At 41.3% G+C, this 17359-nt stretch overlaps 2 protein-coding genes across 4 annotated transcripts in view; one reads left to right on the top strand and one right to left on the bottom strand.

The window, feature by feature from the left end:
• Positions 1-8632, top strand: part of LOC126964824 (uncharacterized) — a 44888-nt gene extending 36256 nt beyond the window's left edge. Inside the window, exons 8-9 of the mRNA XM_050808121.1 lie at positions 646-945; positions 7947-8632. Coding sequence (XP_050664078.1) covers positions 646-945; positions 7947-8320 — 674 coding nt within the window. The 3' untranslated portion in view covers positions 8321-8632. The remainder of the gene's footprint in view (positions 1-645; positions 946-7946) is intronic.
• The window catches only part of LOC126964820 (exosome complex exonuclease RRP44), a 60397-nt gene continuing 51649 nt past the window's right edge, over positions 8612-17359 (bottom strand). For all 3 annotated transcript variants that reach the window (XM_050808112.1, XM_050808113.1, XM_050808114.1), the window contains 3 exons: positions 15275-15443; positions 12547-12687; positions 8612-8935 (listed from right to left, as the gene is read on the bottom strand). In XM_050808112.1, coding sequence (XP_050664069.1) covers positions 8660-8935; positions 12547-12687; positions 15275-15443 — 586 coding nt within the window. In that variant the 3' untranslated portion in view covers positions 8612-8659. The remainder of the gene's footprint in view (positions 8936-12546; positions 12688-15274; positions 15444-17359) is intronic.

Below are 17359 nucleotides of genomic sequence, written 5' to 3'. Positions count from 1 at the left end.
CGATGCAACTCAGCCAAAGTGTTCTGAATACAATTGTTAGTCATATCATATCACAAATAATAGAATCGCAGTATTATTTATATACAGAACAATTTTATTCATTGTATTTAGTGCTTTCTCAGTGTCGTGTCGTTCAGCATATTTTTAGGTGATATTGGTAGTTTGGGAGAAAACTTTATTCATACATCGATTCAATTAATTTTGATGTTGCTCACTTAAGATTCAAAGATATTTATTTTAAACATAGGAAACAGTGCCACTTGGGTATGTTGATAACAAAAAAAAAAACAATTTTATATCTAATAAGTTAAGCAGTATAAGGTACCTATGGCAGTTCATGGCAAAACCTAATGTTTACTAGGAAAATAATAATATAGGCTTATAATGATGTGGAGCTAATGTAATTTGTATGCCCTTGCTGCAGGCTAATGTTATGATTCCTTTAGTATTTTTGTTAACTTGTATACACACATTATGCAAATAAATAATAATAATTATTATTACGTTTTGTTTTCATTCGAAATATTAATGATTCCTTTATTTTTGTAAAAACAAAACATAACCACCAAATAATTAACCAGGTCATCAAAGAAAAACGATCATGAACAAGTGGGTGGTATACATCACAATTTGTATTGCCTACAGGAATGGTTTGCCTATCTCTTCCGGTTGGAGGATCTCCTCGCCGCATGGCAGCTGTGGTGGAGCACGCCTGCAGCCGGCAGGTGGCGCTAGCTGGTGCGTGGGCAGCACAGTCTCGATACGGAGCTCTGACTAGATCCGTCCCATCACCTCTCGTAAGACTCACGCTGAACGCTCTGTCAAGACGATACGCGGTTTCCTATGCGGAGATAAATACACCAATGGATGCACGAGAGCGGAATACACTTTGGGGCCAGCCTGTGGATAACGTTTTGTATTGGAGACCACCTCAAGCCAACGTCAGTGAGTATCATTTATATCTTAGAAACAATAATTTGACTGTTAACTTAAAATATAATACATAAGCAAGATTTCTCTTCATTTAAACTTCTGCCTAAAATAAATGGTTATCAACAACTGTTTTATCAAAATTAACAATTGTATGATAACTTATAGATATATCCTCCGCTTGGAATACACAAACAAAGCGTGCAAGAGAGAAGAGCATATTGGAGATTGGCACGAATGAAAAGGAAAGCAAATCTATTGTTACTGTAACTCATTTTGAATGACATGTCGTAAGCAGTCAGCCACATTGTCAATTGCTCCTTAGTATGTTGAATATCAAAGGTCAAATAGCAACAAAGCAAAGTTATTACCGCGGAAGATTTTGGCAATGGGTATTCATGGTTCTTATGCAGGTAGTGCGAATCATATCTCAAAAATAGAACTCAAATCGTTAAAATCCAAGGTTATGTATCGACAGCACAGTCCATACCCATGGGGGTACCTCAAGGATCTCACTTGGGTCCACTATTCTTTATCATATTTATGAATGATTTAGTGTATGACTTAAAATGTGATTTTAAAATGTATGCTGACGATTTAAAATTGTACAAGAAAATACAGCAGGATGATGACAACATAATATTACAGCTAAACAATGTAAACAACTGGTGCAGACTTAACAAAATGTTGAATTAAAATAAGTGCTATTGCAAATGCTTCTCAAACATGAAAAAATCTTCCTCTATGAATTACTATTTGCGGGATCACAGACTAAAGGAAGTTCAGAGCATAAGAGACTTAGGAGTAATAGTTGATAGGTCATTAACTTTCAGAGAACATTATGAAAACATTATTAAAAGATCTTCCAAACTTTCTGGTTTTATCTCTAGGTTTATTAACCTTTTTAAAGACCTCTTAACCACAATCTTTTCAAGCGTCGTCAGAAGCATATTAGAGTACAATAGTTGTATATGGTCTTCAAAGTACTTGGTTCACTCTGCAAGATTGGAAAATATTCAAAAGAAATTCTTGTACAGCTGGTATCTTTTGCAAATAATAAATGTAGAAGTTTACCAAAGTACGAAAACAGATTAGTATATTTTAAAATGGAAACGCTAAGCACTCGTCGAAAAATCTTGGATTTAATATACTTATTTAACCCAGATAAGCCTGAAACTAAAATTTTCTGAAAATTTTGAAAAAAGTTACATTATTTAGTTTATTAGATCTTATGCAACATAAAAAAAAATATGAAAAAAAAAATAAGTGTAAGGCTTTCAGGGAAACAGCCGTCCTATATGTAGGACAGTAGGATAATAAGAAGAAATAAAAGAAAAGACCATTTATGACAAAACAGAATGTAATCAAAAAGTGTAGTTTATTAGATAACTATTGATTATATTACCCATTGTTATATGTAATTTACTAGATTAACACTATTTATGAATGATATGTTTCAAAACACTTGACACACACTCCAACATCACATTTCTTGCAACGTGTCAAACATTTTTTGTGACATTGACGACAGTGTGTTTGCTTCGATTGAGGAATAACCAGATGATTCATTTGGTCTTTACGACTATCAGCATGTTCATGATGGGAGGGTCGGCTAGGCCCTCTTTTGGCATTTTTTCTGTTTGATTCAATCAAAGCAATTGCTACCCTTCTGCGAAAGCCAAGATGATCCAGTTTTCCATGATTTATTTTATATAACTGCCATGCATTATGTTCGGCAAGATCAATCATGTGTGTGAGCAACAAAAGCATAAGATACATAATAGCTTTAAGGGTAAATGTATACACTTCTACAATAAAGTCCCAGCCACTGTTCAGGCATTGTCTATAAATAAATTTAAATGTTTTATAAAAAAATGGCTCTGTCGTAAATCCTATTACTCCACTGCTGAATATCTAAATGATCGGACAGCCTGGGACTAGATTGTGATTATTTTATAGCAACTGTACAATATTGTATATTTTTATTGAAAAGAGCGCAAAAAAAAAGAATGCTGGGAGAGTTTCTTGCGCCGCTTCTTCTCTCTCAGAGCGCCATTTGTTTCCGAAGCGGTAGTAGTATCTAGTAGTATAAGAAATGACATCAAAAAGAATTCTAAAGGAATCAATTTTGAGAAAATAAATGCCTTTTATGCCTTTTAACGGCATGTACCATTTCTTACCTCGTATACCAATTCGGTAATGTGAAATATTTTCATCAGACCGATCCACTCCTCCCATATATTTGTTATAGATGGACACCATATGTGGTTCTTCTATGACAATGTTTCTCTTTTCACTTTGTGAGAAGCGTTTGGCAGATTGTTTAGGATTTATTCCTACAGCATTAGAAGCATTACTGAATATATTATTGTCATGCCATTTAGCAATAATGAACGTGTTGTCATGTGTCGTTCTGTAATCGACAGCACCACGTTCCTTTTTTTTCAGTAACTTCGATGTAATCAGAGGACAACTAGATGTCCTGTTTTCTCGAACTGTCCCAGTGCAACGAAGGCCTTTCTTTGTTATCTCTTCCAGCAAGGGCGTCCCAGTAAAAAAAATTATCAAAAACTACGTGGTAAGGAAGGTCGAAGCCACGTGAAATCAGCACATCGCAAAAAGTGAGAACAACGCTTGCACCCAGCCCCAATTCTTTATATATTGGATTGCAAATAGTTGTAGCACCTTGGTATGGTTCCATCCATAAAACATACCCTAACCGTGTAGCACCAACCCAAGCTTTGAACCCGTACCTAATAGGTTTACCTTTTATGTGCTGTTTGCAGCCGTGTCTACCATAGTAGGGGATCATGGCCTCATCTACACTGTAATGCTCTTCAAGAGGAGAAAACTCCTAAGAACTTTTTATTTAGTGTAACTAGGGGGCGTACTTTTGTGTATTTGTCTTGCAAATCCAGATTATCATTGACATGAAGGTGGCGAAAAATAAAGTCAAATCTATCCCTAGTCATAGCCGAGCTGATCAATTCATTCTTTGTATCAGGGGAGTTTTCCCAATACATTCTTCTACGGGGAAGCCATGAATAACCACTAACCAACAATATGCCGATGAAACATTTCATATCTTCAGTGGTTATGTCTCCAGGCAAATTCTTTTTGACAGCATATTTATTGCTCTCTGACACCAACAACGAAATAACATCTTCATCTAAGAAGTTTTCAAACCACTCAATTGGGCGCTTATCTTGGCAAGCGCCTTGAACATCTGGCCAATTCACGGGATTTTTTGCCAAGTCCCGTTTTCTCCATGCGTAGGTACGCCTACGTTTAGTTCGACCTGTAGAATCAGAAGGTTCTTCTTCTGTATCACTCACCATAATCTGCCCTTGAATCATTACTTCAGCCGGTTGAAGCAGAATGTTTCGTGGCAAATTATTCAAAGTTACATTATCTTCTTCACCCGAATCTTCGTCAGTGAGACAGTCAGGATCAACAGGAGGAGGTAGAATACATATCAGTCGTTCACTATAATCTTCTTCATTATCAGAAACATTTTCTAAAGCATCTAAAATTTCATGCGCAGCTAACGGTCTGTAAAGAAAAAGTTGTATTATTGTACTAAAATCATGTATATTATCCTACTGTCCTATATATAGTACGCTAGTATTTGTAACAAGTTATACGTAATTTATTTATATTATTTTGCTAGAATATTTATTTAGTACAAAAGTTAAGGTTATCAACTAGATATTAACACAGAAAAAAACAACTCACGAGTAAAATATAACTTTTTATACATACCTGTCATTTGCCATGTCTGCAACGCACTTGTAAGGTAAAATATAAGGTAAAAACTGTTAAAATAACTGTCTTTTTATTTTTTCTAATAAAGCTGACACGTTTCTTACTGCAAATCATAAGACTAAATAATCTTAGATAAAGAGGGTATTCTGATATTTTTTTTTATTTCTACTGTCCTAAATATAGGACAGTAGGCATATATGGGTATAGGCTAATGCATGGCTTCGTGGATTGCCCTGAACTGCTGGCCCTCGTGCCGATATATGTTCCACGCGACAGCTACCTGCTTATGAACCGGAAGACCTTTCATTTACCGTATCGTCTACTAACGTTGGTAGAAACTCGCCCATTTACAGGTTCTGTTCTCATTATAACAGAGAGATTCTCATAAAATGGATATTTTCTGTGGATCTCTCGCCTCAGCTGAAGCCAAAATTAAGACTATAATATGAATTAATAAACATAATGAACCTTATCTACTTATATAAATGTAACCTAAAACTATAAATTACCTTCTGTTTATTTCAGTGTCGTGCCCACCATTTATAGGGAAGACACTGTATTTACTGTCTATTGTATCGCCCTTATGTATTTTGTGTTTGTCCCAATTAGTGGACCAAATAAATAATAAAAAAAATTAAGACATTAAAGATGGGTCCCAAAATAAAAAAAAATGCTCAATAAATACTCATAAAAATTACAGGTTCCAAATTCATAGATATTTTTTTATCGGAATACTGGGTCTCAAAATCTCGAGCGATTGCCAATTCCGTGGCCATCTGGAGGGCAAAGCCAAATTGGCTTCGAAGAAGCTGGGGGTCATTAATAGAGCACGGCAATACTTCAAGCCGGCCCACATTCTAGCACTCTACAAAGCGCAGGTCCGGCCACACATGGAGTATTGCTGTCATCTCTGGTCTGGCGCACCCCAGTATATGCTCGATCCATTTGACCGTGTGCAACGCAGAGCAGCTCGAATTGTCGGGGACCCAGTATTCTGTGAACGGCTGGATCACTTGGCGTTGCGTAGAGACGTCGCTTCATTGTGTGTCTTCTACCGCATTTATCACGGGGAGTGTTCCGAAGAGCTGTTTAACCTTATTCCTGCCGCCGAATTCCACCTTCGCACGACACGGCACAAATTAGGATATCATCCCCACCATCTGGACGTGTGGCGGTCCTCCACAGTGCGGTTTTCAAGGAGCTTTCTTCCTCGTACTACTAAGCTGAAGAATGAGCTTCCTTGTGCGGTGTTTCCGGGACGATACGACATGGGTACCTTCAAAACAAGCGCGTACACCTTCCTTAAAGGCCGGCAACGCTCCTGTGATTCCTCTGGTGTTGCAAGAGAATGTGGGCGGTGGTGATCACTTAACACCAGGTGACCCGTACGCTCGTTTGTCCTCCTATTCCATAAAAAAAATTTACTTAGTGCCCACTTTTTGCAAATATTATTTGTAATATACAATGACATTCTATAAATGAACAAAAATCAGTTTGGTTTCACTAGGGGCTTATCAACAATTAATGCGGGTACTAGACTCATTGAGCACATCTTTGACGCCTGGGAAGAGTCACAGGATGCATTGGGCATTTTTTGTGATTTGTCAAAAGCATTTGACTGCGTCCACCATGAAACTTTACTCCTAAAACTAAAGCATTATGGAGTGAAAAATAGAGCCCTAAATCTGTTAAAATCATATTTAAGCGAAAGAGTTCAGATAGTCGATGTAAATGGCAAACGGTCTTCGGGTAAACCTGTGGGAATAGGTGTTCCACAGGGTTCTATTCTCAGTCCTTTCTTGTTTCTTATATATATTAACGATCTACCGTTTGTGGTAGATGATAGCCATGAGATTGTATTGTTTGCTGATGATACTTCACTTATTTTTAAAGTGAAGCGACGTGCGGATATTGATGACGAGGTAAGCAATGCACTCTCAAAGATAGTGCGTTGGTTTGAGACGAATAATCTGCACTTAAACAGGAAAAAAACAAAGTGTTTACGGTTCATTACACCAAACACAGCGGAGGTACAAACCAACGTACTTATAAATGACCAGAGATTGGAACTTGTGGACACTACGGTCTTCTTGGGTATCACGTTAGATAAAAAGCTTCAGTGGGGTCCACATATTACCCATCTAGCAGATAGACTCAGCTCTGCGGCATATGCAGTTAGAAAGATTAGAGAGTACACGAATATTGCTACCGCTAGATTAGTGTACTTTAGCTATTTTCACAGCATCATGACGTACGGTATATTACTATGGGGTCATGCTGCTGACATTGATATAGTGTTTGCTCTGCAAAAGAGAGCTGTTCGTGCTATATATCAGCTTGGTTATAGACAGTCTCTCAAAGAAAAATTTAAAGAAATAAATATTATGACTGTTTATTGTCAGTACATTTATGAAAATTTAATATATGTTCACAAAAATCGTCACCTTTTTGCTCTTAATAGTGATTTTCATTATTATAACACTAGAAATAAGGGATTGCTTGTAACTAATTCTAGTAGGCTTCATAAGATACATAATAGCTTTAAGGGTAAATGTATACACTTCTACAATAAAGTCCCAGCCACTGTTCAGGCATTATCTATAAATAAATTTAAATGTTTTATAAAAAAATGGCTCTGTCGTAAATCCTATTACTCCACTGCTGAATATCTAAATGATCGGACAGCCTGGGACTAGATTGTGATTATTTTATAGCGACTGTACAATATTGTATATTTTTATTGAAAAGAGCGCAAAAAAAAGAATGCTGGGAGAGTTTCTTGCGCCGCTTCTTCTCTCTCAGAGCGCCATTTGTTTCCGAAGCGGTAGTAGTATCGAGTAGTATAAGAAATGACATCAAAAAGAATTCTAAAGGAATCAATCTTGAGAAAATAAATGCCTTTTATGCCTTTTTATGCCTTTTATACATTTAAACGTCATCACGTCATATAAAAACAAAGCCGAAATATGGAACATGCCAAAAATTGCATCATAATAAGCATCGAGTACTATATCTATACATTGCCGCATTTATTCCAGATTTTTAAAATATTTTTGATCAATAAGCAGCAACATGTATTCAGTTCAGGTTTGATTCGACAGTGACAGCTGACACACGACTAAGCAGAAAAGTGTTCTTAAATTGTCTTTAAGCACATTTTTGCCGTTCCGCTATCAGACTGTGAACGATATGTGTAATGTGTATAGAACGTCGTTGGTTATAAACTCAAAGTATGTTTTTATTAATTACAGGTATGTCACTAACAGTCATACAATACGCTGATACAGTGCGCATTACTGTCATGGCGGATGCGCGTCTAACTCCCGCGCACAATGTCCCTACGTCTAGGTGGCCTACAGTTATTGAGAACCTGGTCAGCAGAATAGATCAGCAGATTGCCAGAGTATCTGTACCACCGACAATACAGATTACGCAAAGTGACAGCTGTGTGGAAAATATACCACAGATTATAGAGCCGGAACCACAGAATACACAAAACACCACAGAGTCACAAAACATTGAATGTACAGAAACTGGAAGCGTCCAAACTAGTCATGCATTAATGCCCCCGTCCATTTCTTTAGACAGCCCACCTCCCGTGCGTAGGCATAGCTTTAATACATAAAAATAATAAAGAAAACATGAGTATAATAGGAATTATACGAAACGGATGACTAGTAAAGAACATTTTATATGAAGGACGATGAGAATAACTGATGAAACGAGATCCGAGCGCGAAAAGAAATAATTTATGACTAAGTATGCAATAATACGTCACAATACATTTTTATATTATATGATGCCAAAATGCTGCTTCATTTTTACTGAAGTAATAATTGTAGTTTAATGTGATAAGTAATTGGATGCTGTAGTGTGTAACTCTATATGATTGTTAATATAATTAAATATCATAAAAAAAAATATAGAAACCTTTTTATTAACTTTTAAATCTTACACAAGTAGATCATTTCTTGGACTTTTTCTTCTTTGTCTTCATTTCATCGACTTTCCTCTTCTGTTTATTATCTGTGACAGTCTCATTGACGTTTACATTTGATTCTGTCATTTGAATGTCAGTGTCACCCTTCTTGTCGTCAACGTAGCTAAAGCCCGCTATAAATGGTTCGACTAATTGGAAAACCAGTTTCCTGTGTTGTAGATTTGTGCTGTCAAGAGTAAGTCTCACGGTTATTTCGTCGAAAGTCTTCAGCGTTACTCCTTGGCAAATCTGCATGTGCTCCTGAAATGATATAGCGTATGATTACAAGTTATAAATAAATAAAAATATAAAAAGTTAATTATGATATCAAAAAAATAAAAACATATTTTTTATATAATTAAAATAAAATACATATTTAAAATTGATTTCTCAATGTTTGATAGTTAGACAACAAAGTGATCATAATTCAAATATTTTATTGAAAATATAAGAATCACAAATTGGAAGTCCAAAGTACCACCCCACCCATTCGGGAATTTTTCCTCAAAATTAAGAAGAATGGGCGCAAGAAACACAGCGGGCTTCTTCTTATTAGATTTCGGTACAATTAAATTTATAATTTAAATAGCCTGACGGTGGTCACTTCAATCCGAATCTGTGGTATCATTAAGAAAGTCGTATATGTGATAGTAACCTTAACCACATGAACGTTTTTGAACAATTCTTTGAATTTCGTAATAAATTTGTTTTGATTTTTTTCTGGGATCATGTTATGGAACAGCTACCCTTCACTCCAATTTAATCGCCGTCCACCACCACCTTGAGACGGCGCAGCCGGCCTTGTGTTTTCTTACGGAGACGCAGATATCTCGACCTAGCGATACGTCATATTTAACGTACCCCGGGTACAAAATTGAGCACAACTTTTTGCCTCATGCCGGGGTATGTGTGTACGTTAGGGAGGATATCTGCTGTCGCCGTCTCGGCAATTTTGAGGGTAGGGACCTGTCTACTCTCTGGCTCCACGTAGATTTAGACGACCGCGTCCGTATTTATGCGTGTGTCTACAGGTCCCATAGTGGTAACGCAGAAACCGATCATCTCATGGGCTGCGTTCAAGCGGCAATTGACGTCGTGCTTGCACAGATCCCCTCCGCTGAAATCGTGGTCTTGGGTGATTTCAACGGGCACAATGCCGAATGGCTTGGATCACGTACCACAGACTACGCAGGGCAATCTGTGCATAATTTTGCATTGGCGTATGGTCTGTCCCAATTGGTTGAGTCGCCAACGCGGCTCCCGGATGTGGATAGCCACATGCCGTCCTTATTAGATCTTCTGCTGACTACACATCCCGATGGTTACCAGGTCTTTGTCGACGCCCCTCTCGGATTGTCCGACCATTGCCTGGTCAGGAGTGTAGTGCCTATCCGACGCCAACGTCGCAGACCACCAGCGACCCGCCGCGTTTGGTACTACAAGTCAGCAGATTGGGATAGGATGCGTTCCTTTTTTGCATCCTACCCTTGGGGCAAGGTTTGTTTCCCTTCGGATGATCCTAGTGCCTGCACCATTGCAGTAGCCGATGTGATGCTACAGAGCATGGATATTTTTATACCAAGCTCTGTAGTACCGATCGGTGGCAGATCACAGCCCTGGTTCGATGCGTCAGTTAAAGCAGCATCTGACTGTAAAAGCAGGCGTATCGAAGTTGGATTGCGGCGCTGTGCTCAAAGGATCCGAACTGCAGAGTTCTACAAAGGAAATATAACCATGCCTCCAGATTTGTTAAGCAGAAAATCACCCGTGCGAAGTCGAAGCACGTCGTCAAATTCGGCGAGCAGCTTCCCAGTTACCCGACCGGAACACGCAAGTTCTGGTCATTGTCGAAAGCTGCTCTTGGTAACTTCAACCAGCCGTCCCTGCCGCCGTTCCACATGAGGAATGACACCCTGGCCCATACGGCAAAAGAGGGAGCCGATCTCCTGTGCGCTCTTTTCGCCTCCAACTCGACTCTTGACGACAACGGAAAAACACCGCCGACCATCCCGCGGTGTCAGAGCTCTATGCCTGAATTACAGTTCAGACAGAAAACTGTTAGGCGAGCTCTGTTTTCGTTGGACGTCAGGAAGTCGAGCGGGCCGGATGGCATTTCTCCAATCGTGCTTAGAACGTGTGCCCCTGAGTTGACGCCGGTGCTAACGCGTTTATTCCGGCACTCTTATTCCAAAGGCGTAGTCCCTGACTCATGGAAGTCAGCCCTTGTCCATCCGATCCAAAAAAAAGGAGACAGTTCGGATCCGGCGAACTACAGGCCTATTGCTATCACCTCCCTGCTCTCCAAAATCATGGAGAGCATAATTAGCCACCAGCTTTTAGTATACCTAGAGGGTCACCAGTTGATCAACGACCGACAGTACGGCTTTCGCCATGGACGGTCGGCAGGTGATCTTCTGGTATACCTAACACATAGATGGGCGGCGGCTATTGAAAGCAAGGGGGAAGGCCTGGCAGTTAGCCTGGATATAGCGAAGGCCTTTGATCGTGTATGGCACAAGGCGCTCCTCTCAAAACTTCCATCATTTGGGCTTCCCGAGAGCTTGTGCAAGTGGACCTCCAGCTTCCTCACTGGGCGTAGCATACAGGTCGTTGTCGACGGATATTGCTCGAACCCGAAGCCCGGGAATTCTGGAGTGCCCCAAGGCTGTGTGCTATCTCCTACGCTGTTTCTTCTGCATATCAATGATATGTTGGACACCTCCAACATGCATTGCTATGCAGATGACAGCACTGGTGATGCCGTATACACGGGCCATGCAGGTCTCTCTCGGGAAATCGTCGACCAGTGCCGGGAGAAACTTGTGTCTTCTATCGAGTCCTCTCTCGAGAAGGTCGCGGATTGGGGTAAATTGAACCTTGTCCAATTTAACCCCCAGTAGACTCAAGTTTGCGCGTTTACCACTAAAAAATCCCCATTTGTCGTATCACCGCTCTTCGAGAACACTTTTCTTAAAGCCGCGCCTAGTATCGGAATACTGGGTCTCGAAATATCGAGCGATTGCCAATTCCGTGGCCATCTGGAGGGCAAAGCCAAATTGGCTTCGAAGAAGCTGGGCGTCATCAATAGAGCACGGCAATACTTCAAGCCGGCCCACATTCTAGCGCTCTACAAAGCGCAGGTCTGGCCACACATGGAGTATTACTGTCATCTCTGGGCTGGTGCATCCCAGTATCTGCTCGATCCATTTGACCACGTGCAACGTAGAGCAGCTCGAATTGTCGGGGACTCAGTGCTCTGTGAACGGCTGGATCACTTGGCGTTGCGTAGAGACGTCGCTTCATTGTGTGTCTTCTACCGCATTTATCACGGGGAGTGTTCCGAAGAGCTGTTTAACCTGATTCCTGCCGCCGAATTTCACCATCGCACGACACGCCACAAGCTAGGATATCATCCCCACCATCTGGATGTGTGGCGGTCCTCCACAGTGCGGTTTTCAAGAAGCTTTCTCCCTCGTACTACGAAGCTGTGGAATGAGCTTCCTTGTGCGGTGTTTCCGGGACGATACGACATGGGTACCTTCAAAAAAAGCGCGTACACCTTCCTTAAAGGCCGGCAACGCTCTTGTGATTCCTCTGGTGTTGCAAGAGAATGTGGGCGGCGGTGTTCACTTAACACCAGGTGACCCGTACGCTCGTTTGTCCTATTCCATAAAAAAAAAAAGATACCCACAAAAGACTTACTCGAGCTAGCCGAGTAGCAGGGATCACAAGTTTATGTTTGAATCTCGTGTTAATATTATTATTATCACAGCCTCTATAAGACTCTATTGGGCCAATGTACAATTTACAAAATATCCTCAATATCACTGTAATATTTATTATTTTTATATATTTTCCAATTTATAACTCACCTCGTCATTATAGGTAAACATGTCGCTAGGCAAAAATAGAGGTCCTTCGAGTCCGTACTTTGGTATGAGCACTTGAAGCGCGTTTCGTTTTACCGCCAGCACTACTGCGTTCTCTATCTCCACTCGGTTTTTAAACAGGATCTGTCGAAGATTATAAAAATAAGTGTCACAAATATTTTATTATTTCAGAACAAATCAGTAGTTAACATCAGTACTACTCTTTTAAGTCAATCTTTACTATGTTACATCTTATGTAGATTCTATTTGCAAACTTGTACGGAATAGGGAATATGCAAATCAAATCAAATTTCTAGAGAAGAACATCTTAAACGGAGATATAGCAAGATAGAAAAGGTAAGCGAATCTATTACTACTGTACTTCATCGATTTTGACTGACAATTCGTGAAAAGTGAGCCACGCTTGATAGTTAGTTACCTTAGATAATACACTATATACTTGAGATAGATGTGCAACTCATGTTTTTATTTTGTAAAATCAGTGTACCCAGGCCAAGAGATGGCGCTGCGTTATTTTTACGTTCTTAGCGTACCGTCGCTAGATGGCGCTAATTATGTTTATAGTTTTTACTATTCTTGTAGACCGTATTGGATGCATATTGATGTTTGTTTTGTGTGGTGAATTATTATTCATTTATTAAGTTCAGCAGTCGCCTTTAAATAAGGAGAGACATTCAATGATTACAACACGATAGACAAGTCTTTAATAAGTAAGTTAAGTGAGTATTTTGCTATCACTCCATCTATCATGTATGTTAAATTGTTAAATTATTGCCATCGTGGTGAAGTTGCAGCGTACCTAGTAGAATAGGTGGCAGCACTTTCAATGCAAATTTTTTTCATGTGCCAGTGTAGGAAAGTTGCACCCGTTGTAAGACAGATAGTAACTCCTTAGTATTTTGAATATGAAACAACTAGCCAACAAACGCAATGACAAATTAAAATTGGTGACGCAAAATTGAACTGTCAGATCGTCTAACATAAAATAGACATCGATGAAAACATAGATGGCGCTACGGATATTTTAAATCGCACAAACGATATTATTTACTGAATAAAGAGGTTCCCATGACGACTTGCAAAAGGAACGCGACTCAAGGTCAACGCGGCGAAGACTCAGGCGATTTCTATCGGGCCGGTGCCCCTATTGCCACCCCGCCCCTCATGGGCGACACCGTCGAATCGTCCCCGAAGGCCAAATACCTCGGCGTGACCATCGACAAGACCCTCTCGATGCGGCCCCATGTGAAGAATGTGGTCGCACAGACCCGCACCGCACGAAACCTACTCCGCCCCGTGCTGGCGTCCCACCTGCCGCTCCGTACGAAGCTGTGCGACTACAAGGCGTACGTTCGTACGCGACTCACCTACGCGGCCCCCGCCTTGTTCGCCCTGACGAGCGAGATGGGTCGCAAGTCGACCCATGTGACGTAGAAGACCTTTACTTACACTAGTATATTATAAGTTTATAATCTTGAAACAAATATCCCAACTGGGATAGTTTTCACAAGTATGCGAGTACAATGTACCTGGCGGTGTCTGTAGTTGAGGTTGTTGGTATGCGAGTACAATGTACCTGGCGGTGTCTGTAGTTGAGGTTGTTGGTAAGCTAGTACAATGTGTACCTGGCGGTGTCTGTAGTTGAGGTTGTTGGTATGCTAGTACAATGTGTACCTGGCGGTGTCTGTAGTTGAGGTTGTTGGTATGCGAGTACAATGTACCTGGCGGTGTCTGTAGTTGAGGTTGTTGATATGCTAGTACAATGTACCTGGCGGTGTCTGTAGTTGAGGTTGTTGGTATGCGAGTACAATGTGTACCTGGCGGTGTCTGTAGTTGAGGTTGTTGGTATGCTAGTACAATGTGTACCTGGCGGTGTCTGTAGTTGAGGTTGTTGGTATGCGAGTACAATGTGTACCTGGCGGTGTCTGTAGTTGAGGATGTTGGTATGCGAGTACAATGTGTACCTGGCGGTGTCTGTAGTTGAGGTTGTTGGTATGCTAGTACAATGTGTACCTGGCGGTGTCTGTAGTTGAGGTTGTTGGTATGCGAGTACAATGTGTACCTGGCGGTGTCTGTAGTTGAGGTTGTTGGTATGCGAGTACAATGTGTACCTGGCGGTGTCTGTAGTTGAGGTTGTTGGTATGCTAGTACAATGTACCTGGCGGTGTCTGTAGTTGAGGTTGTTGATATGCTAGTACAATGTACCTGGCGGTGTCTGTAGTTGAGGTTGTTGGTATGCGAGTACAATGTGTACCTGGCGGTGTCTGTAGTTGAGGTTGTTGGTATGCGAGTACAATGTGTACCTGGCGGTGTCTGTAGTTGAGGTTGTTGGTATGCTAGTACAATGTGTACCTGGCGGTGTCTGTAGTTGAGTTTGTGTGTATGCTAGTACAATGCGAGTGTCACTCACGTGCGTGTTCATGGCGACGGACGCGCGGCCCGCGTACTGCGCCTGCCGGTGCCTGTAGTTGAGGTGGTTGGTATGCTAGTACAATGCGAGTGTCACTCACGTGCGTGTTCATGGCGACGGACGCGCGGCCCGCGTACTGTGCCTGCCGGTGCCTGTAGTTGAGGTGGTTGGTATGCTAGTACAATGCGAGTGTCACTCACGTGCGTGTTCATGGCGACGGACGCGCGGCCCGCGTACTGCGCCTGCCGGTGCCTGTAGTTGAGGTGGTTGGTATGCTAGTACAATGCGAGTGTCACTCACGTGCGTGTTCATGGCGACGGACGCGCGGCCCGCGTACTGCGCCTGCCGGTGCCTGTAGTTGAGGTTGTCACAGAGCGACACCGCGTATTTGGTGTCCAAGATGGAGGCGTGCGTCTGGTCCGCGCCGATACTGGCCGCCAGCAGGCGGTGGACGACTACATCCGCGTACCTAGCGACACCAACACACAAACATCAAATATAAGCAGAACCACAATGTTGTCATCTTTTGCCTCAAAGCGACAAGCGCAACCGCGCCTTGTAGGTATGGCGTTATTTTTCGAAAATCCATAAATCCTACGTGGATTTCAGTCTCGTACCAGAATTTGGCGTGTGAACATTTCCTGAGGATACCTTGTGTAGAGGCGAAACACGTGTCGAATTGATTGAAGACAAATATTAGCGAAAATACTCTCAAGATAACTCAAATCAAAAATTGGCTGATATCGAGGGGCCCTGCATTGTACGGAACAGAAGAGAGAGAAGCTCTACCAATAATACTGCTAATTATACATAACAATAAAACTTGTATTATTAAGCAGAGACGATGCATAGCATCTGTGAGATTGCGTTTGATACTTTCCTTTATATTTCCGGCGATCGCAGCGCCGAATTAATTTATAACAATTAAACTTAATAAAATATATGGATGCATTAATTCCTATAATTGAACTAGCTTTTTTAAACAAAGAATAAAAAAGATTCTATCTAAAATCAATCCCCACGACTAAAAATATCTTCTATAGGATAGTTATCATACCAGTTCAAAGATGCGACGGCAGAGTGCAATGAGCCAGGAGTGGCTGTAATACCTGCGTCATTTAACACAGTTTTAACCCAGTTAACGAGAACCGTTCGCGAGGCGGCTTGTCTGGGACCTCGCATAGTAACGAAGAGGGCACTGTTACACTCGGTTGTGTGTCTCTGTGCTCCTAGCTCTACAACTTTCATAAGACAGATATTGTGATTTCTATGCTCCATTAACTTCCAACCTGATTGTCTGTATGATGCCGTATGTGTTTTCGATCCAAAGGATTAGTGTAGTATGACATGATCGCCTGCGTCAGTAAAGTGAGATGGGAAGACCATCAGCAAGGTAAGATCGTGTACGCGGCGACCGGATTCTAAAAGTAAAATACAGGCTAACCGGCGTGAAGCTTCATAGGGTTTATCATTGGCGGGTGAATTACTTTGTAACCATGCGACCAAGTCACTAAGATCCCAAATAGGGGGTTTTTCTGCTCTTGGTTTCTGAACAGAGATTTTCAATATATACTTTACTATTATATATTGAAAATCTCTGTTCAGAATTATAAGTGTAACTCACGGCGCTAGGATTCTTATGATCAAAATTATTGTTTTTACACCACTTACTCCATCTTGTCCATGCAGGCTTGTGAGTTTTCAAGGGGGACTCTCTCCAACTAGATTTTTATAACTAATTTATAAAAATTTAATGTCACTCCGCCCCCAATCTTCCAAACGTACAGTTCCATGTCCTGCACTCGAGGTGGTGGTAAGCCTGTGCTCTGATCGATAAGTACCGAGCCCAGATTGTTCACTTTCATGGGCTTGCACAGGGCTCTTTGACGTAGATCCGGTAGCCAAAACGCTTTTTCCCACATCGGTGCTACACCTGGGTACACTCCTATTGCAGAATTCAAGTGGTGCAGCACTCAGGGAGCAGGCTCAGTGGTGAGAACACCCACGCTAGTTGAAACTGCCATTCGCGACTGAAGGCATTGCAGAATAGCGCTGAGTTGTCTCACCAACCTTCGTGTCCATAGTGGCGAATAGGTCGATCTGAGGGATCCCGAACTTGTGAAACACTTCCTTCAATGCTGGGCGAAGTAAATGCCATTCGGCCGCTTGTCTTCCCCGAGATAGCCGGTCTGCTATGTCGTTGTATTTCCTGAACTCTGCTGTCAGTGTGGTATTCCTTTTGTGGAGTTAAGTTGAGTAGGCCCGTCTAGCGTGTACCGCCTTCTTCGCGAATATAAGATACAACTGTGCGGTTGTCGGATTGTAAGATCAGATGGCGGTTTTGTAGCTGTAATTTGAAATGTTGAAACTTTTGTTTGGTCTCTC

This window comes from Leptidea sinapis, chromosome 6, assembly GCF_905404315.1.
Source record: "Leptidea sinapis chromosome 6, ilLepSina1.1, whole genome shotgun sequence".
In the NCBI taxonomy this organism is placed as follows: domain Eukaryota; kingdom Metazoa; phylum Arthropoda; class Insecta; order Lepidoptera; family Pieridae; genus Leptidea; species Leptidea sinapis.
Note: the sequence above shows the minus strand (reverse complement) of the source record. Positions and strands in the feature narration are given on the sequence as shown.